At 39.4% G+C, this 26,531-nt stretch overlaps 1 protein-coding gene across 11 annotated transcripts in view; it reads right to left on the bottom strand.

Moving 5' to 3' along the window:
• Positions 1-8,467: 8,467 nt before the first annotated feature.
• LOC128744395 (uncharacterized) overlaps positions 8,468-26,531 on the bottom strand; it is a 77,235-nt gene continuing 59,171 nt past the window's right edge. For all 11 annotated transcript variants that reach the window (XM_053841385.1, XM_053841382.1, XM_053841379.1 and 8 more), the window contains one exon: positions 8,468-9,637. In XM_053841385.1, coding sequence (XP_053697360.1) covers positions 9,526-9,637 — 112 coding nt within the window. In that variant the 3' untranslated portion in view covers positions 8,468-9,525. The remainder of the gene's footprint in view (positions 9,638-26,531) is intronic.

Genomic DNA, 26,531 nt, shown 5'->3' with positions numbered 1-26,531 from the left:
ATTGTCTACGCCATTTGTCTTACGTCCCCCCCAACCATTTGCCTTTTTTACGTTTTTGATCCTCCCCTCAATGGCCACCCTATTCCCCCTTTCAGAAATAAGACAACTTGTACAACTGCTATCGTTCCAAATGCAGGAGAAACGACCGCTTTACCCATTTGAACCTTTCTTTCCCCTTGTAAGGGACTGTATCCGTCTTTTGTCAACTGATGCTGATTTGTTATGCCAAAAAACATGTGTTTGACAAACGACGTTTGATGAATAACAGTCCAGAAGTGCTGAAGCTATGGCGGAACATACATTCATACTGACGTTCCTCTACATGTCATTTCCTTCCCAGTCAGCTGCCTTTTCTGTCACGTAGCAAATTACATATCGGTGTGCTCAATGAAAATCGCTATAATGGAAACGAAACAAAAGTTTATTTACCGTGTATCGCTCCTCGGTGGAACCCCCCTCTTTTCTCAAAGTTAGTTGCACAACTGCAATCAGTTTAAATGCAAAAGAAACGCAACCCCTTTTACTTATTTAGATCCCTCCCCTCCTGGTTAGGGATTCCCCCTTTTATCAACCTCCCAGTGCTGATTCTCTAATGTCCAGGAACTTGTGTGCCAAGTTTGATGAAGAACCGTCCCGGTGTTTCCTGGTGTATGGCCTACCCCCCTGTTATGAAACCCCACGTCCTGCTCTTCTTGTCAACTCTTCAGTGCTGATTCCCTTATGTCAAGGAACATGTATGCCAAGTTTGGAGAAGCACCGTCCAGGCATTTCGGAGTTAGGGACTTTACCCCTTCCCTCCCTGTTACGGCCTTATCAACCTTGCAGTGCTGATTCTCTTATATCAAGGAACATGTGTGGCAAGTTTGGTGGAGATCGGTCAAGGGGTTTTGGAGTTATGGTGGAACATACAAACATACTCACGCTCACTTTTATTTATATAGATTGGTAGGGGAATGTCGTTGTGGTTGGGCCATCTTTTGGGCCTCAAATCTCATTTCAAAAGAAACTTGGAAATTTAACAAAGGTCTAACTACGAACTATTAATAAGACCTTTGTTAAATTTCCAAAGTGTCTTTTGAAATGAAATTTGGCGACCAAAAGATGGCCCGACCACGACGACATTCCCCTATACATCTTTTGAAAGAACACATTTCAGAAGCATATTTTGACTAGGAAAAATCGGCAAATCGTAGTATGGTGGATCTACTTTACGCAATTAAGTATAAGTGAAAAGTTATCGGAAAAATATCAGCCGAGCAGACTAAAAACTCCAGATTTCCGGAATTCATCATGAGTATCTTTCTAAATTAAGTTTCATAGAGAAGACAACACACGTGCTAAGCTTGAGCATTTTATTGGAAACCCAGACTCAAAATTAGACAGCAAATATTATCAAATATTAGAATTTGCATATAAATTTGAGCTTCGACTCGGACTTGAACGCAAAATTTCAATTTAAAATGGACTTCAAATTAATCTTGAACTTGCATTACAAATGGATGAAATTGAACTTCAATTTAACCACTTTAGACTTAAACCCTGCCATCATTTAAACTTAAATTGAACTACAAACTGAGACTTGAAGCTGGTCTTTAAATTCGAATTGAAATCAGACATGAAATAGTACTTAAAATCAGACATGAAATGGGTTTTGAAAACACATTTGAAATTGATCTTAAAATCGGAGCTAAAATTAGATATGAAGTTTCACTTGAAATAAAACTTAAATTTAAACTAAAATTGAATTTGAAATTTTACTTGACTGAAGTTGACAACAAACTCTAAATTGGTCCTGGAATAGGCCTTCGAAATTGGAATCAACCAAATTTTGGACTGACAATGGCTTGCAATGGGAAGTGAAATTGCAACTAAGCCTATTCGAAGACACGGCTTTCATAGATTGTTCTGCTACAGTGGAACTTCTGGACATATTCAAAATTCAATGACTTATTTAATATACATATTTAATAGCATGGACGAACAAACGAATAACACCCTAACACGGACGGACAACGGTACGTTTACTGCAGTGGTGCAGTAAATAGCAAGCACCTGTACAGTTTCGTCGTTCCGCTAGAAAACCAATTACAGTCACCCCAGTATTATGGGTCAGTCCATAAACCATACTTAACAATCTACCATAATAGTATTTTAATCGGGTATAATTTTAATAGTTAAAAATAATATTTCGCTGCATGCTTGTATGCCTCCCAGTTGCTTTCGAGGTATGATGCTCATCTAATAAGCCAGTCGTTGTATGTTCGAATCTCGGCTGGGAGAGGCTGTTAGAGTCAATAGGATCGTACTGGCCCTGCAATTGTCCCGTACTCCAACAGCTGTCTGCAAAGTCTGTCGTATAAAAAGAGAAGGTCAAGTTTCGATAACGAAATGTAGGACCTAGGCTTTGCATGCTTGACAGCAGTTAAGTTTCTCAGTTTCCTGCTAGTTGGCTCCAATCGACTGTCGATTTGTTGTTATTTTCTGGGTTTTCACCAAAAGTCCATCGTAAATTATAAGCCGAATAGCGCTTTCGGTTGAGGATTCACTTTTGAGGCAAGAATTGATGGTTCGGTCTTCGACGTCGTTATTAACTCCGGTCGCAGGCAGTTAATTGCATCCGTCAGATCTGCCACAGACGATTTTTCAACCACTTATCTTGATATGTTTCAAAAATGGGAGTTTACATACGAACAGTTCCACGCATTTGTCACACATTCAATAAAAGCTATTTCAGGGTGACGCACATTATGTCCGATCGCACTTATTATTTAACTTTCATGCACCTCAGATTTCTCTTCACAGGATGTTAGTATTGGTCAAAACAATTAATTTAAAAAAGGCATTAAAATATTCTATCTTGGGTATTTTAATAAATTGAATTTTTAGGTTTCTAAAAGGGTCATTCCCAATAATGTGATTTTACCCGTTGTAATCGACCACCTCTGATTCCCGCTAAATTTGGTATAATTGCTCATTCCGACCCCGCATTCAGTTTCTCAAAGTTTTGTATGAATTGATCAGTGCCGCTTCTCTATTTTTTTCGGATTTTTGGAAAAACTCATTTTTCACTGCATGTCACTGCAAGGGGGATTGATCAATCCGTACACAACTTTGGTAAATTGAATGTGAGGTTGGAATGAGTAATTATGCCAAATTTGGTTGAAATCGGAGGTGGTAGATTACAACGGGTAAGATCACTTGAGAGGGAATGACCCCAATATAAACTTAAAAACTGAATTGTTCAAAAAACCCCAAAGATAGAATATTTTAAGACCTTCTTTAAATTCATTGTTTTGATCATCTGACAGCATGAACAGCATGTGAAAAGAAATCTGAGGTGCATGAAAGTGAAATAATAAGTGCCTTGGGACATAGCGTGTGACGTGAACCCACAATACACACGATAAACAGCAAGCTCGATGTCATATTTCATCGTCCTTTTGTCAACTTTTCATCGCATTTTGGCCATCTTTTTTTATCGTCATCGTTTTATAATATTTTCATCTTTTCGTCGTCTCTCCATTGAAGTGGTTGTGAGTAATGAACGGTCGCAATTGCGACGAATTCATTCCCGAACAACCGTTTACCTCTGCAGTTCTAACACTTCGTTTTCATCCGGTTTTTTACGCTTTTCAACCGATACCGTCTCGACAAATCTTTTTAGTGTATAGTATACAAATCCTCTTTTCATGCCGTGATGTTTGAGGTCACGAAAGATTGTGCCGCATGTAGCACCGTTTCACAATTTATTTACTATCAACGACCGTAACTTAAACTCTGGTACGTGCACACAGAACGAGACACAATACGAAAAACTACGTCAGTAAGACTTAAGTCATGATGCCACAAACACCTGGTCTTAGTTTGATTATATTAATTGTATATGCCGCTGCAAGCATAAAATGATTTTTGTTCGAATATATATGTGTCACACTGTAAATGTACGCGAAAACAGGACATGTAAATCAGGACGCATGGTTACCCTACTTTTTGTCACTTTTTTGCTCTCTCTTTGCACTCTTTAAAACATCTTTTTGTCATTTTGTGGATTGCTTCTGCTGTTTTCGGACCTTTTCGTCTTTTTCATAGTTTCTTTTGTCACCTTTAGTCGTCTTTTTGTCAACTTTTTATCGTATTGTCGCAATCTTTTCATAGTGCTGTCGTCGCTTCTTTGAATGTTAGTCATCTTTTGGTCACCTTTTTGTTGCGTTTTTTCAAGTCTCAAATGTTCAACAGTTTAAGTTTATCGCGTAACAAAGGTAAAACTAATTAATGCAAATAGGATAAGAATTTCAGCTTTCATAAAGAGCCTTATTCTCTTGGATTACATTTGGACTGAATTGCAATTGGATTTGAATGGGATTTTGATTGGATTCGTATTGTATTTAGATTGGTTCTGGATCTGATTGTATTTGGATTCATTTGGATTGAATTGGGAGTAGATTTAGTTTGGTTTAGATTTGGACTGGATTTGAATAAGATTTAGGTTAGATACAATTGGATTTGAACTGGATTTAGACTTAATTAAATTTGGACTTATTTCGGTTTATATTTAGATTTGTTTATTTGGATTATATTTGCACAGGATTTGGATAGGATTTGTATTGGATTGGTTTAGGTTCAGAATTGGATTGGATTTGGAATAGACTGGACGTGGTTTAGGTTTGGACAGGATTAGGATTGGATTGTATTTGAATTGAATTTGGAAAGGATTTGGATCGTTTTGATTGGATTATATTTAGTTTGAATTTGAATTGAATTAGGAGAGGATATTTATTGGATTGAAACTGGACTGGACTTTAATTGGATTGGATTGAGATTAAGGTTGGACTTAATTGGATCTGGATGGGGTTTAGATTGAATTGGATTTAGACAGTTCCTAGATTGGATTTGGATTGAACTTGGATTGAATTTCGAGAGGATTCAGATTGGTTTAGAGTTGATGTGTATTTCGATTGGATTTGAATGGGATTTCGATTGGATTAATCTAGATTGGTTTGTATTTGGATTGAGATTCTTTAGATTTGGATTGGATCGCATTTGTTTGAATTTGGATTCGAATGGGATTTAGGTTGTACTGTATTTGGATTGAATTTGTAAGGGAGTCGATTTGGATTAGATTTAGACTGAATTTGAATTAGTAAGTAGCAAGTGCCTGTACGGTTTCGTTGTTTCATTTGAAAAAAAGTTACAGTCACCCCAGTATTATGGGCCAGTCCCGGTAGTTTTATACGGAAGGGACATACGGTGAGGACACGCACGACTGTAAAACAACTTATTATTCACTTTATAACAAACAGTTCCGCGCATTTGTCACACATCCGAAAAGGGCTGCTTCAGGGTTACGTGAAGTAACCGATCAGGGCACGTGACATACCAGAACACGTCATATGGAAGCTGCAGCTACAATACCCACGATAAACCAACGTTTCACCGCATTGTGGCCATCTTTTCGTTGATAGACAAGAACGTTAGCACAAAAGCTAGAAAAAAAGCGTAATAGGAAGTAAAATGAGAACAGAATGGAGAGTTGTGAATGATGAGAAGCGAATATGGAGAAGTGATTTACGAGAAATGTTATGAGATGTCAGTAAAAAGAAGTGAGTGATGAGAAATGAGGAATGAGAAGTGAGTGGAAAGAAGAGCGTAATCAGAAAAGGATGAAAAATGGTGAAGTGAGTAAAAAGAAGCGAGTAATGAGAAGTGAGTGATTAAAAGTGAAGGTTGATAAATGAGTGATGAGAAGCGAATATTAAGAAGTGAGTAATGAGAGGTCAGTGATGAGAAGCGGGTGATGTGAACTGAGTAATGATAAGTGAGTGATAAGAGAGATAAGAGTGATAAGTGAGTGATGTATACTAAGAAGTGAGTGATGAGATGTGAGTGATCATAAGTGAGTAAAGAAAATTGAGTGATGAACCGAATAATGAGAAATGCGTGATGATAAGTGAAAACTGAGAAGTGAGTGATGAGAGTTGAGCAATGCGAAGTCAGTAATAAGCAGTGAGTGATGAAAAGTGGGTAATAAGAAGTGAGAGAAAAGAAGTGGAAAATGAGAAAATGGTTATGAGAAATGAGTATTGAAAAGTGAGTGGTGAGTATAGAGTAATGAGAAATCAGTGATGAGAAGTGAGCGATAAGAAAGGAGTGATAAGAAATCAGCCTGAAAAACTCGAAAAATGAGTGTACGAGTTGAGTTAATGCCTCTAGCACGAAACAGAAATGAAAATTCGAACAACGGAAATTCCGAAAATCGGCCGAAAAATTTTTCTTTCGTTTTTGTCTTTTTTCGTAGATTTTCGCATGGAATGTAATAACGTAGGGGAGTGTCGTCGTGGTTGGGCCACGTTTTGGAATTCGCCCATAACTTTCGTTTCAAAAGGTATTTTGGAAATCTAAATACATCGTTGCAAAGGTCTAAGAATAAGGTATATTTTTGGAAAGTTTTGAACTGATTGCTTGAAAAATAAAAAAGTTATAGGCATTTACGTGAAGACAAAAAATGTTGTCATAGTCCGGCCATGTTGTGCCGGTTGGGCCACCGCAGAAAATCTAAGACATACGTATTGAAATTCTATATAGAGACATGAAAAGAATGAATTCCGTGAACAATGACTCATATAGGTACAAATACCCTATTTTAATTGCATTTTTGCGAAATTTTGGCGATCTTGTAAAATCAGTATTGCTACAATCGTCTTTTCCGAAGTGTACAACTGCAATGAAAAAAAGTAACAAAAATCTAGGTTTTTATCGTATTAATTTTGCTTTGTTTCATCACATTTTACGTGACTGACATTCTCTAGCGATTATTGCGCTTCTGCGCTTAAAATTATGGTGGCCCAACCATGACTATTCAAGTGACCCGACCTTTACAAATAGCGCTTTTCTAGTATTTCACCTTAGCCTTCCCAAACACCTTAGTGGAGGGGATTTTTCTATAGTCTTCGTGTGCAGCACAAAACACTTCGTACATTTTCAAAATTTATCTCGTTAATTGCATTTCATGAACCATTTCTTGAAGAAAAATTCATTGCGCCCGGAAAACTTTTTTTGTAATATTTAGATTCAGTACGGGTGTTTTGAATACACGATTGAACCTCACAATATTGTGAAAAGTTAGCTATCACAGTAAGAAGTTTTACAATGATTGTATCATAGATATCATGAGTTACTAAAACTATAAAATCATGATGGCCCGACCATAACAGTGGCCCGATGATAACGACAATACCCTATATATTAAAAGCAAGAATAGACTTGGTTTTCACGTTTAAACTTTAAGTAAAAATGCCTCAAACCAATATTTTTTTTTCTCGATTAAAAAAATCTTTTTGTTTTTTTTCGCCCCCCTCTTCAGTGGCCCAACGCCGGAAGGACACTTTATAACAATATTTATAAAATATTTGTAATGGCCTTATGAGAAATGAGCAATGAGAAGTGACTGATAATAAGTGAGTAATAATAATGATAAACTAGTAGTGAGTATTGAGTAATGTATAATGAGAAGCGGATACTGAGTTGTGAATAGTGGCTGGTGATTAGTCACTAGTAAGTAGTGAGTGGTAAGATCTACTATAAATCATCGAGACCCGCAAAGGACAAAGCGACGATTGACGTTGATTATTATCGGCGTTGGGTTAGAGACATTTTGAGAAAACTTTAACGCAAATAGACCAACCTCATGTGTTTAGTCTTGACCTTGAAAGGCGGTCAGGCATATAACGCAAAACCAAAATAGAAACTTGAGTCAAAGTATTTAATAAAGACAAAATTAACAGAAAAAGAGCAGCAAAATTAGTACATACAAGATAAGAGCTAACTAGACCGCAGGTCATTTAAGAAACATGAACGAGTCGACAGAAATATTTAAAAAATTAGAATACTTTGCGTAGCAACAAAGCTGGAGTGCCCTATCATTTCAAGATGCTGTCGATGGATATACCTTATGGGTCATCTAAAGTTTTTTTTATATTAAAGTGGATGAGCATTTGGTAAGAAGAAATGTAGACTGGATGAAACTGCGCAACTTCGATATGAGACCAAAAATTTATTGCGTAGTTCAATTGGTAAGTGGGATTCTAACACACTCTCTCGGTTGGCGCACGAGTGTTTTGACAATTAAACTATCACGACACCCTATATTAGATAGTTTCACATCTAGTTTCCGTCCCTCCAGCCTAACCAATCGTACGCACACACACGTACATCTAAAGTCGTAATGAATAACCAGGGTGGCCACACTCAGTTTTACTTCACAAGGTTTTTGCAGTGCGTTTTTTGATTCCGATTTTAGGCTTCATCAGGAATCAGTTTTAAATTGGAAATGTCTTGTCGTAACCCTTTTACGCAACAGACTTTGATAGCTAAAATTCAAGCTTAGATAACTCAAAAAACGTGGAAAATCGTCACGTCATTCACATCCAACAACTTTACCAGAATTAAAACAATATTCGGTTTTAAACGTTACTATAATTACTATTGCTTTATTTTCGACATCATCTCCATTCTCTCATCACAATTGTATTTCATTCGATTCATATTTTTTTCTTTCTTTAAACAAGACTATAGCAAAACTCTATCTCTATTGTTTAATTAATTTACCATTCAGTGACGTAATCTACGATATAAATGAATAGTGTTCGAACTTGCTCTCTTCTCCTCATCAGTCGTCGTCGGGTGTCGTCGGGTGGTGGTGGATTCGTGGTTCCGTCACAATAATGGTCAGTGTCCGACAAAATGTGACAAAATGTCCAATCCCCAATGCAATGGGTAGTTCGGTTTCAGTTCGGTGTTTGCGTATTGTTCGGTTCGAAAAGATCAACCCCAAGCCGACTAATAAGTTATCGGAATTAAATAATCGTTTACATAATTTAGGTAAAATCGAGTAATAAATATGCGAGATTTGTCATTTTGTCACTTTCTCGTTTTCGTTTTTTTTTTTTCATTCCACGCGTAGGGCATGGAAAAGTTACTGAACTGACACAACTTTTTTTCTTCTCTAGCTTAGTATGGGCTTATCCTAAGTTTCCGTTCCGGTTCGTGATAGGATTCGTGCCATCATTGGGTGTGTTCTCGTGTCGGATTTAACCATCTAAAGGCACTACAACGTTTTATCATTAACTGCATCGAATGTTTAAACTTTAAACTAAACGGAAATTTTGCTTCCCTTTCCCGCTGTCCTAATCATCTTGCTTTGGCATTTAAATACAAGTGTGTTTGTGTGTTTGCGTGTGCGATACAGTCTGGTCCGGATTTCCTATCCTTGCGCTTTTCTATTGTTTCCGTGTTGGGTTTTGAAATCGACACTACAAGTAGGTAACAACAACACAATCTCTGTTTGCTTTTTTTTAGTTTTTACAGAAAGAATTGCTTAACTTATACTATAAAACCAAACGATTTCCCAGTTGCTTCTATTGTTGGCCTTTTTTGTGGGCGGGGTGGATGTGAAACCGTCTGCTCTTTTCGTTCGATGGGCTACTTCTATTGCTGCTGCTGCTGCTGCCGCTTGGTGGCTCTCGGATGTTACGCTCTTGGATGCTGCAGGCACACGAATCGTCCGCAGTCATGCTGCCGAATGGCATCGGTTACTTCCGACAGGTGATTGGTCAGCGTTGCCCCCAGCGTCGGATGCATCCTGGAAAGCAGGGGGGAGAAATTAAGAAAAAAATTTCATTTCTTCGTTAGAGCACAGTTTTATGGAATTTACAAGCCTTGCATGTCAATAAACTAAACGACAACAGTGAATAATCGCAATTGTGTGGTTGCATTTTCTTTGTTTTGTACACCACAATTATGTGTTTCACAATTAAAGTGTCACCTTTGATGACTATTGTGAATTGATAACATACGGTTGACGTTTTGCACTAAATGCTGAATAGAGGACGTAGACCCGCAGCTGCACTAAATTTTACACAATCGCAGTAACCGTTGCCCGCGGGTGCACGTCAGGCTTTTATCTGGTTTGGTTCGTTATTATGTTTTGCACTGTTTTTGTGATCGCGATTTGATTAAAATTTCAATGAAAAATGCTGGTATGACAGCAGTACACAAGTGTTATAGCATTCATTATTGTAATGCTTTCGAAAGTTAAGTCTTTGTTGGTGCTATTCGCTTTGTTCAACGGTAAGGTAGTAAAAAAAATGCTTTAAAAAAACCGTTCGCGGTGCTCGTTTGTTTATTTGGTAAATATTGTTGCATATTTTGGTACAGGTCAAATCCGTTAAACAAGAATATAAAGCGAACAAGTTTCTTTGTGTCATAGCCGGAAGTTATATTTTAAAGTACAAAGGGTGTAACCTTAGATATAATGAGTGTCTTATAGGAATAAAAAGTCAGAAAGGTTGTGTTATAGACAGGACCGCATGGTTTGACTGGTTTTTCGCTATAAAAAGTTGAACATGAAAACTCTTTTATTGCCTCATGTACAGCCAATATAGCGTAAAAATAACAAGAAAATAATAATATAAACTTCCTAAACGATCACGTCTATTGTCAGTTGTTCATGGCTATCATAAAATTATGAGTTTTCATGTCCGGAACACAGATGTCAAAAGTTAACTGCACTTTACAATATTTTGGTAGGTGAGCTGTTTTACAGTCGTTTCACAATTATGGGCTACACACAATTATTAGTCAGTTTTAACTTTAATTGCTTATTGATTGAAAAACGATTTTTGCATAGTGGATATATTCATTTTGTACTGCTAGACAAGCCTAAACGCCCCAAAAAAGCTTCCATGGTGCTGTTCTGCTGTCAAACGATTGCTGTAATTAAAAATATTTGGAGGTGTGGAGAATGAGTTCATAGCCTTGTAACCACAGTTACATCTCTAAAATGATATTCAACCCAAGAAACACGCTTCTTCCACATTTAGTTGAAATAACTTATTTATGACTTGTATTAGTCATATATCAGTCACGTCAGCTACTTTATAACAACTGTTCTACTAGGGAAAACAAACATAAAAATCGTATTCTTTCGGAGAAAATGCGTGTTTTCCATCAATTTTATTTTTTCCATGAGTTTTCTACATAAGTGTTTCTCTTGGTCTTGCTTTGTTTGCCATCGCATCAGTTTCACTGTTTCCTGGGATTCTGGTACGACCTGGTATCCATCACAATACAGCATCGTTTCGCTCAATTTCTATTTGAGCCGCTCTGATCTAAGAATGATTGGTGATATTCCCTTAAATTGCTGAGACGGAACTTGCTGAATCCGTGAAGATGACTGCTCTGGTGATGGTCTAATTGCGGCCCTTCGTAATAATTCCTTCGGCCCGCGGGCTGATTGAAGGTATGGCGGACTTATAAATAATAGTTTTGATGACACATAGGCAACTCAGTTCAGTCGTAATAACTCGTAAATAGTGCCTTAGTAGCACTGTTCTTGAGTAATCGAAAAAAACAAACCGTGTACACTTGAGTGTACTCACTTTTCAGCGTTCAGTTTTTATGACTTACTTCTGATCACTCATTTTTCATCAGTCACATCTCAACACTCACTTCCTAGTATTTACCTATCATTACTCAATACTCAATGAAAACTTCTCATTACTGACTGATTGGTTACCAACCACCTTGGGGTTTCTTTTCCTGGTTTCGGTAGCGGGAACACAATTCCTTCCTTCCATTCCTCAGGGATGCAACCAGTCTCCCATATACAGTTAATCAACATCAGAAAAACGGTTTTCGTCTTGAATGGCATGTGTTTCAGCATGGGGCATCCTAACAGATCTGGCCCAACGGAATTTCCATTACCCAGATCAATCGACCAAAGCAATTCACTCAGAGGAATGTCACAATTGTAGATTTCCGATTCAGTCATAGCGAGATCAGAGCCATTGATATTTCGTTGGTGTTGGTCCATGATTAATTGCGTTGATGGAACCTACCACGCACGATTCCTCCAACGGTTTCTTCTCAGGATTATGTCAGGGTCGTGATTGTCTTCCATCGTACTACCGGAGCATTTCATTGAAGCATCCTTCCCGGCTTAAGTTTAATCCCGTATTTCCAATCTTCTTGTGAGGGGGAGAGGATGGTCCTGATCTTGAACCGGCCGACTTTTTTGTACCACCTTACTTTCGTCTTCTTCCGTTCGTCAGTTTCATTTCCAGTCCTTTCAATTTTTCCAATTTCAATTCGGTCTTTTTCATCCTCCTTCAGATGATCTTGCACGCTCGCAACAGCTGGATAGGATTTGTTTCCGTATTCTTTCCTTGCTTCCACAAAGTTCATACTGGGGCTGTTTACCTTGATCCGGATTATCTCCTTTTCCGCTTTAGGCTTCTTGCACTTCGATGTCCCCGTTGGGGGCGGCCCTTTGCATTGCCCGTAGTTGCTCCGAGTTGATGCGGGTTGGCCCAATTCCGACAGCGTCCAGCAGCGCCCGTCGACAGCGACAGCAGCGGCCTTGATATGGCCATATGTATTTCAAGCATTGGTAGTAAATCTTTGGCGATGGAAAATACGGACGGATTTCTAATTTTCTCCTCATTTCGTACCTTGATGACATATTTCGTACCATTGTCCACCGAGTAGGAATCGTCCATGCAGCCAGCAGCATTTATGCTTCATGACCAATGACGAAGGCGGTGTCTGAGAATTTTGCATTCCTGGGTACCATCAACAACACTACCAGTCCACCACTTTCTCTGTTGGGGTCCATCCAATCCGGTATCCCCCGATCATTCCCATAGTTCCCCCAAGAGGGAACGGCTTGATTCGCACCCTCGAGCCGCATTTTGAGCCGCATTTTGAGCCGCATAAACAAAACCGTCACCAAAAGGGCACTTAAAAAGTGGACATATGCGAAAAAGAATGCGATAAGTCCGTACCGACGCCCAGAGACAGTGAGAAAATATGATTTTTTTAGGGAGAGTTTGAGAAACACGTCCAAACACGTTGACAATTCATGAGAGATTATTCGTTTCGATCAAAGCTAAACCAAGTTGATGTCCTGAGAGTATAGAAATCCGCTAAAGAGTAGACGGTACGCGCGAGTTTTCAAAAAGTTGAAAATTTTGCGCAACTTTTCTGCGGCTTACAAAAGAACACTAATAATAAAGCATTAACAAGCTGCAGACGTTTTGGAAGTCGCAGAAAATGTCGCCCGTGACCAGAAAACTTATTTCTGTCATTTGTAGGTCGTCCGCAATGGCGAAAAATTCAACTTTTCCCTCGTTGCCTGTGTTATTATGGTATTAACTGGGTAAGAAAATATAATAAACTCTTCAATCGTTGTGTGTCCCTTAAAAGAACCGATTGTTTGATTATCATAACTCCAGCTTGCAATAAACTTGCACTAACGCACGTAACATAATTCTCTGTTCGATAAATTGGAGTACCGATAACCGCTAACCAGGCACGGCTTGTTGCAACGGACCAACCGGAAAGCCTCAGTAGCTATGCGATCAACGAAACCGTTCTTGTATGGTTCTGAGTCACGATAAAATAGCACTCCAAGTGGCCAGCTGCATGTAACGTGGGATGATTCTGGTCGTTTTTGTTGTCGCGAGCAGCATATTTCCTGCCAATTCTAGAACTTCAGCAGCCAGATATTTCATCACGGCAGCTAAACGAGTGTTCCAGCTCCAACACACGCTCAGTATACTTTCCTTTTCTCAGCAGCCGATGAACACGACCGACCGGGAACTGCAGACGTGCACGAGTCGAGCGTGACTTTCGTTTGCCGTTGGTGCTTCTTCCTTTGTCGCGTCCAGACAGTAGGCCGTATGAATAAAAGAGTTAGAGCAAATGCTCCCATACGATTTAAACGGGAAAAGCAAAGCAAACTGTTTTATTAACTGTTTTCGGCTTAATAAGATACCAATAAGATGTTGGCAGTTGGCTCAGCTATCGTTTGAATAATGCTGTTCGCCGGCTTACCTCGTGTTATGTACCAGAGCAAGCGACAAGAATCGGTCCCACCTATTTTTCATGGTCCTTCATTCTATCATCTACGTTAAATAAAATGGAGGATTTCAATTTTTCAGTCCGAACAAAAGAGCAAAGCTACCAGTGAGCCGTTCACCTTTTGCTGCCAAAGAAAAATTACGCAACGTATTATTACTGTAGCACTGGTGATGGATAAATTTGTGTTGCTAAAGAAAACCGAGTGAAAAGCCCTAAGTTCCCAGTTTACTAGGTTTCATCAATTACCGAAAACCGTTCTTTGAAGAACGAACAAATTCTTATATGAAGATGCAAAAGATGTTACTAAAACTATAAACTCATGGTTTTATGCATTTTGACGCTTGACCGAATACATTTACTTGGAGCTGGTATATTTGTCGGCTGCTTTGGTACCTTCTGAGATGACCAACTTAACCAGCAGCAACAAGCGAACAGAAGCGCGAGAGGTGACCAGTTAAAATTATTTTTTAAGAAGCGGACAAGTCGAATCAATCTAATTAAATAGAATGAAAATCAGTGAGCGAAAATTCCTCAAATCTTCATGAACATTATGTTTCGTCCTTAAAAGAACATTTTGTCGACGTGATATGTTGGAAATTTAAGCCTTCTTTTCCATCTTCTTGGGCAGCATGGGTTTGGATGTTCGGAAAGATACTTCTCTGAGCAGTGGTGACACCGGACAGCAATTTGTTCAACTCTTCGTCGTTGCGGATGGCCAGCTGCAAGTGACGATGATTCTGATCGTTTCGTTGTCGCGTGCAGCATATTTTCTACCAATTCCAGAACTTCAGCAGCCAGATATTCCATCACGGCAGCGAAACGAGTGCTCCAACTCTAACACACGCTCAACATACTTTCCTTTTCTCAGCAACCGATAGATACGACCGACCAGGGACTGCAAGCGTGCACGACTGCGTCACCGTTCGTATTGCCGTTGGTGGTACATCTCAATAAGAAATTTTCAAGCCCAATCAACGAGAAAGGGTATGATTCCATTTAATTCTCTTGTAACTTTGTTATAGTAGAATGAAATGGAACTTTCCATCAACTTTCTCGGTGGTTCCTGAATTGTCAATATTTTCCAAATCGATTTTCCGATCAATTGGTGTAAATATCTTGGAAAGCTATTGAAAATTGACTGAAATATAAGCCGAAACGTGAAACCGTGTTTCTACTTTGATGACCTCATTTCCATCAACCAATCACGAAGCGAGAATTCTGGTAAAACATAGATTCATTGTTTTCAATTTTTCAATAGTTCAACATCAAGAGACTTTTCTTCATTTGGGTCAATTCTTAGAATATTTTCCGATCGGTTGGTGTAAGAATATTGTAAATCGATCGGAAAACCGCTGAGCTATTAGCGCTCAAAACCTATCATTTTTCGATTTTTTGGAATGGCACCCTATCTCAAAACTTGCCGTAAGACGTAGTCCACCGGATTTTTTGCTTGCAGGCGATTTGAAGACAAAAAGAGAAACGAAAAACTACGAGGTATACAGCCCTAAGGGTTGTACGAAAGGTTGACGTAGGACTATATCAGATCATCAGATCAAAGACTAATGTAAACTGCATTTCTGGTATATGTATGTTTATAAGAATCTGAGAGTGCCATTGTTTAAGTGAAAGTTTAAAAGAGAAGAGCGCAAAATTAAGATTCAATTCTTCATTGAATGCAATGGTGGCTTTGAAATACGTGGACGGTGGTTCATAGGTACTACGCCACCAATCATTAAGACATAGAGATTTCTTTAAAAGATCACTTGTGTGCATCATAAAGGTTGAAATGGTAATGAATGGCGAATTTCTGTTTTATTTGCATGAGAGTCCTTATCCTCCTACCACAGGGTTGAGGGGTTTCATAAAATAAATAAATTCAAAATAAATTCATGCCTCCAAGAATCCCCACATGCCAAATTCAGTTCCATTTGCTTGATTAGTTCTCGAGTTATGAAGAAATTAGTATTTCATTTGTATGGGAGCCCCCCCCCCCCCTCATAGAAGAAGAAGGGGTCTCAGTACACCATAGAAAAATATCTTACCTTCAAAAACTCTCACATGCCAATTTTGGTTCCTTTTGCTTGATTAGTTCAATAGTTATGAGGAAATTTGTATGTTATTTGTTCGGGAGCCCCCCCCTCCTAAATAAGGTCTCAATTCATCATAAAAATTTCTTGCCTTCTAAAGTCCTCACACGCCAAATTTGGTTCCATTTACTTGATTAGTACTAGAGTAATGAGGAAATTTGTATTTCATTTGTATAGGAGCCCCCCCCTCTTAAGCGCTCCTTAAAATTGCTCTCTTACCCCATTATAAAATTGCTGGTCATTTTATCTATCCAACGACATATAAATTGTTCAGTTTCATTCAGTAGTTTAGTAGTTATTAGCATTTGAAATCTTTCATTCAATCGTTACACTTCTATTTTCGTTTTCACAAAGTGCTACCCAGTGCCAGTATAGTAAACAAAGACGTAGCCCTACGTCAAAAATACGTCATCTTATGCTTCCAGTCAGTTTGCCGTTTAGATTCTTCCATATGAAGGCAGAACGACTGTTGGCTGTTCTGTTGGTTGGAAAGATGCGACGGGTTCATCAACTGGAACTGTGCAAACTCCACTCGAGCAAGAAGAACCCAAGCGAGCAGAAAAGATCTTGTGGCATCACGTGCAGTGGGACAGTTTTCCGGATGAAATGAGCATTATCATGGAACAATCAACTACTCCAACCTGGGCAGGCGTTAGAGAAGGTCAAGAAGTATAGCCGCATATACAAGAGTTTACCAGTAATAGACGATGACGATGACCTGTTGCGTATGGACGGGAGGCTAGCGAATTCCGAAGGGCTTCCCTATCCAATCATCCTATCGCGATCGCACGAGATTACACAGCAGTTGATTTGACACTACCATAAGGAGCTCGGTCACGCAAACTAATGAATGAATAAGGGCCTTCCAGGGAGCAAACAACGAAATGATTGGGATGGTGAGCATCAATCAACAGTGTGCTGAAAGTATGGCCAATCCCTCGACCGCCTGGTACTCCAATCCTCCTGGAACGCCGCATATGGGCGGCATTTGGGAACGCATGGTAAAATCGGTAGAGCTGGAAGCGAGGCATCGTGGACGCTGTGATCAAGGGATCAGATGGAAGAGTACGACAAGTGGACGTAAGAACCGCAGACCGTGAGGTTCAAACACGTGGGGTGAAGAACTAAGCGGTGTTGGAGATTCAGTAAATCCGGATTTCTGGAGGTATCGGATGTTACGGGCGGGAGTGTTGCAATATCGCAGAAGCATCTTTGGTAACATAAGCGCTGCGGTACGTCAAATGAGTGCCGCTGTTAAGAAAGAGATAGAGAGAAGATGGAATTAAACAAGAGGGTGGAGTAAGTGTAGATCTAGTGGTAGTAGTCAGGCAATATGGACTAGAAGATGAGAATAAAATCACCATCATGAATCAGCTAGATTACTACTAATGGTGAATAAAGTATAGTTTGCTGAAAGTTAATAATTTTTGAAATCTTTTTCGAATGGAATAGTGTTGTGCTTGGTTGTAGGAGGGACAAAATCGTTCCGTAATCCTATTCCGAGAGCAGAACGGCGAATCGCTGTGCAAACCTGTAAAGAAAAAGTATCGCTAAAAAGTTCCAAAACTATGGAAATTTAGATTCAAAAGCAATACACCGAACTAGGGAGAAATATAGATCCAACGTTAGGGTAGCTGAACCGAAGTTGGGCAAGGAACTAACCAAACACAGCAAATCGCAACCCGCTAAGAACTACCCACGAGTACTGGATGAGGCACTGCCAGCAATTAGGTGCCCCAAAAACCCCGAAGACGATTGGGGCAGAATACGTTCGGCTATCAGCGAGGCCGCTACTGCGGTATTTCGTGAAGCACCCCAGAGTATAAAAAATGATTGGTTTGATGGGGAATGCCAACAACCGGCGGAGAGAAAAAAATTGCTTGGAAAAATTATCTAAGATTATCATAGCCGAGAAACGCTAGTAACGGCTCTACACCGGGTTATTTCCGAGATTTGAAAGGAGGAGAATCTACCGGAGAAATGGATTGAAGGAGTGGTTTGTCCCATCTACAAAATGGGTGATCAGATCGATTTCTACAACTATTGCGGGATAACCCTGGTAAACGCAGATTACAAGGACTCTCCCAGATCTTGTTACGCCGGCTGTCACCAATAGCACAAGGTTTCGTAGGGAATTATCAGGCGGGTTTCATGGGGGCTCGCGCAACTACGGACCAAATTTTTACTATCCGACAGATCTTGCAGAAATGTCGGGAGTACAACGTGTCCACGCATTTCAACTTTATTGATTTTGAAGCTGCATACGATAGAGTCGATCGACCAGCAATGGCAACCAATGCACGAACACGGTTTTCCGTATAAGCTGACGCGACTGACCAGAGCTACATTGGATTGAATGATATGTCTCGTATCCCTTCGAGACGCGGGAAGGGACAAAGTGACGCCTAATCCTACCTGCTGTTCAACATCGCTCTTGAGGGGGTGATTCGACGAGCTGACATTAAAATGAGAGGCACGATTTTCACGAAGAGTAGGCAACTCCTAGGCTTTGCAGATGGCTTTGATATCATACCCAGGAGTTTTGCGACGGCGGAGGCAATCTATGCCATACTGAAAGCCAGTCCTTAGACTAAGAGGACTGGGCTAAACATAAATGCGTCGAAGACCAAATACATGAAAGGAAGAAGCTCGAAGGAAACAAACGCGTGCCTCCAACGGACGGTTTCTCCAAATCGTCTCTCTGAAAATTATTTATTTTGCTCCTCTTGTTTTCTTTCTCTTTAAAGTCCTTTTACTATAAAAACGCCTACCAAGCGTTAATAGCAAGGTGAAAAAGAATACCAATTTGGTTAAGGGGGTAGAGTACTTTTTCAATTCTAAAAAATTGATTTTTTTTAACTAATTGAAAGTTATTACGGTGAGCGTCTTAGCAGAATCTCGAATACGAGTTAAGCTAGGAAAGTTTTCCGTTTTATTCTGCTACTAAAATTAAACTACACAATGTTCACATTAAGGATAATTACAAAATTTCACTACACTATAATTACACTACAACTATAACATAGTTAAACTAACCATCCACTCACGTAAACATTCTCAGATACGTATTTCGACTGTTACATACAGCCTTCTTCAGTGCTTTGACGATCTGAGTGCAGAAGCATCGGTATATATGAAAGCAAGTAAAGGTTACTTTTAAGAATTTCGGAATAACTACCCAAAGAGTCATTTCACAATTGAAATTAAAAATTGAAAAAGTTTACCTAGACGAATCGGCGGATTCTATGGAAAGATCATTCGTCCTATGTCGTGATAGATTCGGAATAAACTTGAATAGCCATGTTAAGAAGCGAGGAAGATTCTTGTTTATATATTTCCAGACTCACAGCAACATCCAACTTCCACGGTTGGGCGGAGAAGATGGATATTTTCAGGGGTTAATGGATGGATATTCTCGAATATATGTTCGGCTACTTTGGACTTAAAATGGAAAGGTATCCGTTTTCCTGCGTCTTTGTGAGCCTTGGTAACTTCAGCCGCGTGTTCCTCAAAACGAATACCCAAATTCCTTTTAACAATTCAATTTTATCTTGAGTAGACCATAATCTATTTTTGATTTGGTTGTTCCTACTGGTGTATACAATATCTAAACCAAATTTTTTAAATTTTTTACGAAAGTGGTACGTTAAAACCATATCGTATTACACGGCTACTCTTTTCAGATCTTCAGTTATCGGAGTGAGCGTGGTTAAAGGTTTCCAATATTTGATCGTACTTTTCTTGTTGACAATGGCTTGAATGGCGTTTCTACTATAGTCATTTGAGCTAGCAACTTCAAAAATGTAGTCAATTTCAATCTGTCTCGCTTCTTTAATGCGGGGCAGCGATTCCACTCGATGGACCATGTGATGAAAAGACGCCATCTTATGTTGAAAAATATAGTTTAAATTGCTAGGTATTAAATTAAGATAATTTAATATACTTTCATGCCGTTTGGGAATTTTTCATCTAGGATAAGCTCCCGGGCGCCGATCCATGGTAGTACAATTTATGTTTTTTTTCGAGTGATCATGTTCAAAGAGCCGTACCGTAGGGGAGGGGGGAAGAGGTTCCCATATGTAAACAAAATTGTAAATACTAGTTTAAAACGCAATGTTCAGAATGCAGAAAACCCGAACCGATTAGCCTTTCGCCGTTATCGAGTAAAAAAAAAATATTTGAAATAGGGCAAAAAATATGGTAATTCTAAAAGGTACTATGCCCCCTTAATATTAGGTTGGCTAGGTTGGTGTGTACAGTGTCAAGGATTCCCAGTGACAAACGAAATAGCAAGAAAAAGGAAGATAGTGGGGATGTAAAAAGAGAGAAACATTACAATCTAGAGGAATAGTGAGTGAGAAAAATGAAAATGGTTTGAAAGGACAGAAGAGATAAATGGACAGAAGCGGAGAGATGAAGAGAGCGAAAGTGCAAGAAGAAAATAAATAGGGGTTAAAAAAGAAAGCAAGAGAAAACGGAAAAGTGAAAAGGATGGAAGGATGAAAGGGAGATTGAAAGGGTGATTCTTTAGAGATTAATTGAGAGATTGATGAAGAGAGATAGATAAAAAAGGGTAATAGAGGTATGTATATAAGAATAAGAATAAAGAAGGAAGAAGGAAGAATAAGTGAAAGTAGTGGAAAAGGAGGGTTGAAGAGAGAGATGGAGAGATACAAATAGAGGATCATCTCAAAGTGGGTCGAGAGTAATGAAGAAAAAGTAATGCAGAATAAGAGATGAAAGATGAAGGGAGATGATAGAGAAGGGGTAATTTGTGACGATGGTAATGATATAAAACATGGATGGTCACAGTGCGGCCCGACTGATTTGATGGATGATGGACGGATATTATTAATTAAGGTTAACTAAGAGGGAACCTAGTTTAGTCATGGGTCATTAAGCATATTTTGGAACTCCATGTTTTTAAATGTAAATGCTGCGGACAGTCCTAGGACATAGTAGTTAAGGCAGCATATTTTACATTTTATTACGAGCAGTAATAAAAGGGACATGACAGCATCTACAACATTAAATGTAAAGCAAGCAACATATTAACATTTATCAAAAGCTTTTGTTTACAATTTAATGATCCTTAGACAATCGAAACATTATGCGAAGCAAATGTTAGGCCTCGCGCAACTACGGACCAAATTTTTACTATCCGACAGATCTTGCAGAAATGTCGGGAGTACAACGTGCCCACGCATCACATCTTTATTGATTTCAAAGCAGCATACGATACGGTCGATCGAGACAAGCTATGGCAGATAATGCACCAATACGGTTTTCCGGACAAACTGACGCAACTGATCAGAGTTACATTGGATCGAGTGATGCGTTTCGTGCGCATCTCTGGGACAATCTAGAGTCCCTTCGAGACATGGCGAGGGTTGAGACAAGGTGACGGTTTATCCTGCATGCTGTTCAACATCGCTCTTGAGGGGGTGATCCGACGAGCGGGCATCGAAACGAGAGGCACGATTTTTACCAAGAGTAGCCAACTTCTAGGCTTTGCAGATGACTTCGATATCATAGCCAGGTACTTTGCGCGACGGCGGAGGTAATCTACGCCAGACTGAAAGCGGAGTCTAGGAGAATTGGGCTAAAAATAAATGCGTCGAAGACCAAATACATGAAAGGAAGAGGCTTGGAGGAAACAAGCGCGCGTCTCCCACGGACGGAAACCGTTGACGGCAACGAACTAGAAATGGTAGAGGAGACCAGTAGTTCTTTATGGACTTGAAGCCATTGACTTGACTTTATGGACTTGACACTGCTTACGGAGGACATACGCGCCCTTGCCGTGTTCGAGCGGAAAGTGCTGCGGACGATATTTGATACAGTGCTATAGGCACTGCTTGGAGAGACTCCCATCGTACATATAGCGAAAGTTAGCAGGCTACGGTGGGCCGGACACGTCGTAAGGATGCCGGACGACAGTGCGACGAAAATAGTCCTCTTCAACAACCCTACCGGCACCAGGAACAGAGGGGGTGGGGGGGGGCAACGTGCACGAAGGCTCGACCGGGTCGCAAGCGATTTGTGACTTCTGAGATGACTAGGAAATTGGCGACGATTGGCCCAAGACCGAGTTGAATGGAGACGAGTGCTTAAAACAGCACGAGTCACCCCGGCTCTATGCTGAAGAAGAAGAAACATAGTGAAAATCAAAATTAAATTTAATCAACAACACTTTTCGCTGAGTAAATATGTGATAAACAAAAAAAAAACTGGAAGGAAGCTTAAAAGAAACTGTGCGGTGGTGTAATTGGAAACGCATTCTACCGGCAACCTGGAGTTGTAGCTTCTGCTTATCTTATTTTCTGGTAGGGAAGAATAAATGCTTAATGTGAGAAAAGTAGATTCAGGCAAACTGAAAATTCTTGATATTAGGCCAAAAATATAGACTTAGCGAAGGTGAGAGTCGAACTCACAGCTCCTGGTTCAGCACAACAACAATTGTTAGAGCACAATTGTTACAAATTATTTGCGGCAGCCAAAATATGACTAATTCTAGTCATAAATAAGTTTATGTAACTAAAAGTGCCAACATTGTGCTGCTCGGGAAGCAAACTGAAGTGAAAACCTTTTTTTTCAATTTCAATTTTTGCTTCGGTCACGCCCTGCATAAAGGCGGGCGTATATAAAATGCATTCAGCGCATACAGTTTTATCCCTGGTAGTATTCTCTTATCTGTCAGTCCATGGGTATGACTACTGAATTGCTGACAGTGTTTGTCTTCCTCACTATTCTACCCTTCAAAACAATTCATGAATTGCAGTGCTGAACGATTGCTCGACTAACCTGTCAGTCAAGTCAATTTTCTTGCTCTTGACTGATATTGGAGATCTCAAAGATTTGTTTTTTAAATTGTCTGCTTTTTAAAATCAACCAAATCCTGGCTAAAGGGGCATTGTTTACGTTTATTGTAATTTCGTTTGCCGTTGTCGCCAGTTCAAAATGAATGAATGAATGATTCACATTTGATTTCATTCACTATTGTCGAGAATGAATGGATGTAGAGAACAACACGAACATGAATGCAATTGATTCGCTCGAATCGTTGGTTTGGCAATACTTACTAAGTTCATTTCTTCTGTACTAAAAACAGCAAAGAATGAGCAATTCATGCGTATTTGATATTACCGAAAACGAATACTTTTCTGGAGACAAAATCGCGGAGTGCCATTGCATGAATGAGCTCTACCAAAACAATCTTACAAAACAACAAACAGTGCAACTAGGTCAAAAGCACAATTACTCCATTCACTTCTACTGAAAAGTGGAGGAAAAATATTGTCGTAAGGTTATTTTTATCACTAAAACATGAAGCCAAATGTTCAATGCACAAAGCTGCAGCTGTTGACAGTCGACGTCGTTCTGATCAAAAGGCACCCCGAGATCGTATCAATACGTTCAATTACTTGATTTGTTTGACTTAACTTAATAAACCATTTTATTGCAAGGTATTTTTCATTGAAGGACCCGATTTACTTGCAAATACGTGCAAATAGATCGTAAAACATTCATTGTTGAACGTACGTTAATAGCTCAAAGCAACAAGGCGAGTTTTAATGGCACAATCTTGGCTACTAGAACCGTTATAAGTGTGTCATAAAAGCCTAATTATTGTTTGTGAATTGTTCATCATAAAAACGGGGCAATTCTATAGCTTCAAAGAGACCACCGATTGGATTGTTCGATCGATTGTTATCAAGAGGTTGTCCGACAAAAACCGTTAGAAACCGTTATAGGTCAAAATCGAACAAAATGCCTACCTATACTTAAGAAAGGGTGGGTGAGGGCCAAGAAAGTTCTAAAGCTGGTGCTGTGGTCAATGACGCAAGAACTGTGCTCACATTTACTCACCGGAACCGCGCTTAAAACGTAGAATAAAATGTCGCTTGTAAAAAATGCGGTACGTTTGTTCGCTGTATTTGATTCATGGTCCTAAAAGTTTTATTATAATGTCATGTTATGCTAATGAATCGACATTTAACAGTTGTGGTTTGAGTGGATGTTGTTAAGCTCAAAGTATAATTTAAAAAAAAAATTCGGAAAAGGAATCAGTTGTAATTGTAATTGTATTAAGGCAATTGATTAAGGGGTTTTTACCCGACGAAATTGTATAAAATTGTATAATTGTATAAAAAGCTGGCTGCCCTATCCCTTTGTTTAAGTCTGGGAACGCTGGTGACCCCTCCCTTCAGAATAATTTGTTTTGTAAACGAACCAAACTTGTTTATGAGTCGCTAGGGCAACGACAAACCGAACCGTCACGCATAAATAAAGAGAAGCGCAAATCATTAACTTTATTTGTGTAATTTCGTGAAGATAAAATCCTGAAAAAGTCAAACCGGCAGCATCGAAAAGTCCGACTGACTCAATGGCCAGTAGTGACTAACCCAGTTAAAATGGGAAAACAAAAGCCAAACGTAAAGGGCAACCTGCTGCTGCGGGAGGCTTTCACCTGTTACGAACGGACTGGACTGGATGTAATTTTTGGGTATTTTTTTTCTCGCAAATATATATCATCCTTCAACACGCCGCCAGGTATTTAAAAACTATCCTGCTCGTTGCTGAATGCAGCAAAAGTTGTACAGATTTTGCCGAAAATCGGCAGGAAACGCTTGCATACCCACAAAAAAGAAGCTGCAAGCAAATGACGTCGCACTGCGACAAGTTAAGCGACACGAAAAAAAACAACAGCACGAAGCCGTTTTCGGGACCGATAATAAGTGCAGGAATGTGGAATGAGTTCGCGAATTTTCGAAAGTGATTTGGGCTGTAAATGGGCATGGCCGGTAGGTATGTACAAAAACATGTGCTTTTTTCCCGGTACGGACTTTGCGGTGGCCAGCACACCGAAGAAGTAATAATACCATTCATGAGAAAGTTGTAATGTTTTATAACTAAACGAGCCGAGTCCGCCGGTGCGTAATGGTGGCTGGCGGTGACCGGCGCAGCCGCCTTGCGTGAGTTACGATGGCAACCGAACGAAACAAACAAAAACAAAAAGTCCTTTGCCGCACAACACAGATGAGTGTACGAACGATTGCGTGTTGTTTTGATTCATTAGTCACTAGCGTCCCCAGGTAAAGGCACATCGAGGGGGGTGCCCAACCCGCTCTGTAAAACTTAATGTAAAACAAAATAGTAACGGTAACCCAGAAGTCCGTCTGTTTCAATTCCAGTTATAAATTAAATTTTAAATTTCAGGTTTAGTTCCAAGCCAAATCAAAGTTCAATTTCAAATTCAAACTTGATTCTAATTTCATGATTAAGTCTAGTTTCAAGTCCGATTTGAAATTAAAACCAATTTTAGGTTCACTTTCAAGTCCAATTTAAAACCAATTCATTTCTATTTTTAAGTCCAAGTGTAAGTTACTTTGTCATTCCTGAGTGATAGCTGAAAAACTCGAGTTTTTTAGTATTTACGTGACTAAAAATACACATCTCATGAACCAAACCACCACAGAAAACAAGAGAAACCAAACTGGAAAAGATGGATAACGCGAGAGAAAACGGTAACGGAAAAATGGGACCGAATACGACATAGGAAAAACAGACTAAGGTAAAACGCAAGAGGAAAAGAAGAACAACGGCACCGGAAAACTGGAAAGGTAAGGAGAAAAAAGGAGCCAGAAACAGAACGTGGGACTGACAAAAAATAGAACAGGACAAAAAGTGGCAAGAAACGAGGAGACTCCACAAAAAATAAGCGAAAAGGTCGAGGAACCCTACAGAGAAAAGAAAAGGACAAAATATGGGAGCAGAAGAAGAAATAAGAACAAAAAAGAGGGAAATCGGAAAAGAAAAAAGAAATAAAATAGAAAAACAATTTATTACATTTGAAATGGAGGAAAAAAATGAAAAACGGAAGGAATAGAAGAGAAAAACAGGACATAAGAAAAAGAACGGTACAGAAAAACGAGCGTACAACGGAATCGCAAAGGAATTGAAAAGCGAGGAAACGAAACGAAAGAAGGTAAAAACCGGACAGGAAGAGGGGTGAAACGGGCCTGAAAACGGGGCAGAATTGAGGAATTGGGAAAAAGGGAGAAAGAAGAAGTGCGGAAGAAAAAAATAACAGAAAAGGCAGCGAGCAGAGAATAGACCGATAGACGAAAAGAAGGAAAACGAGACAAGAAAGGGAATACGGAACAGAAAACAAGAGAAACAAAATGGGAAGAGAAGAATAATGCGATAAAATTGAAAGCAGTTAGAGAAAATGACAAAAACGGAAAAAAAGTCTAACGGGATGATTAAAAACGGGTAACAGGACAGCAAAAGAAAAGAAAAAAAATAAGAAAAAAGGTAAAACGAAAGAGAGATACAAAATAAAAAGGCAGAAGAAACGCAAAAACGGGGCAGCAAAAGGGAGGAAAACCAAACAAACGAAGATGAAAAACGAGGACTGGAAAACGAAAACTGCAAATGAAAAAAGGGCAAAGCAATGAGAAAAGATTGAAAACGAGAATGAAAAGATGGGAATGATATGGGAAGAAAAAACAAGAAAGCCTGAGG

This window comes from Sabethes cyaneus, chromosome 3, assembly GCF_943734655.1.
Source record: "Sabethes cyaneus chromosome 3, idSabCyanKW18_F2, whole genome shotgun sequence".
Lineage (NCBI taxonomy): Eukaryota > Metazoa > Arthropoda > Insecta > Diptera > Culicidae > Sabethes > Sabethes cyaneus.
This window is presented reverse-complemented; position numbering and strand designations above follow the sequence as displayed.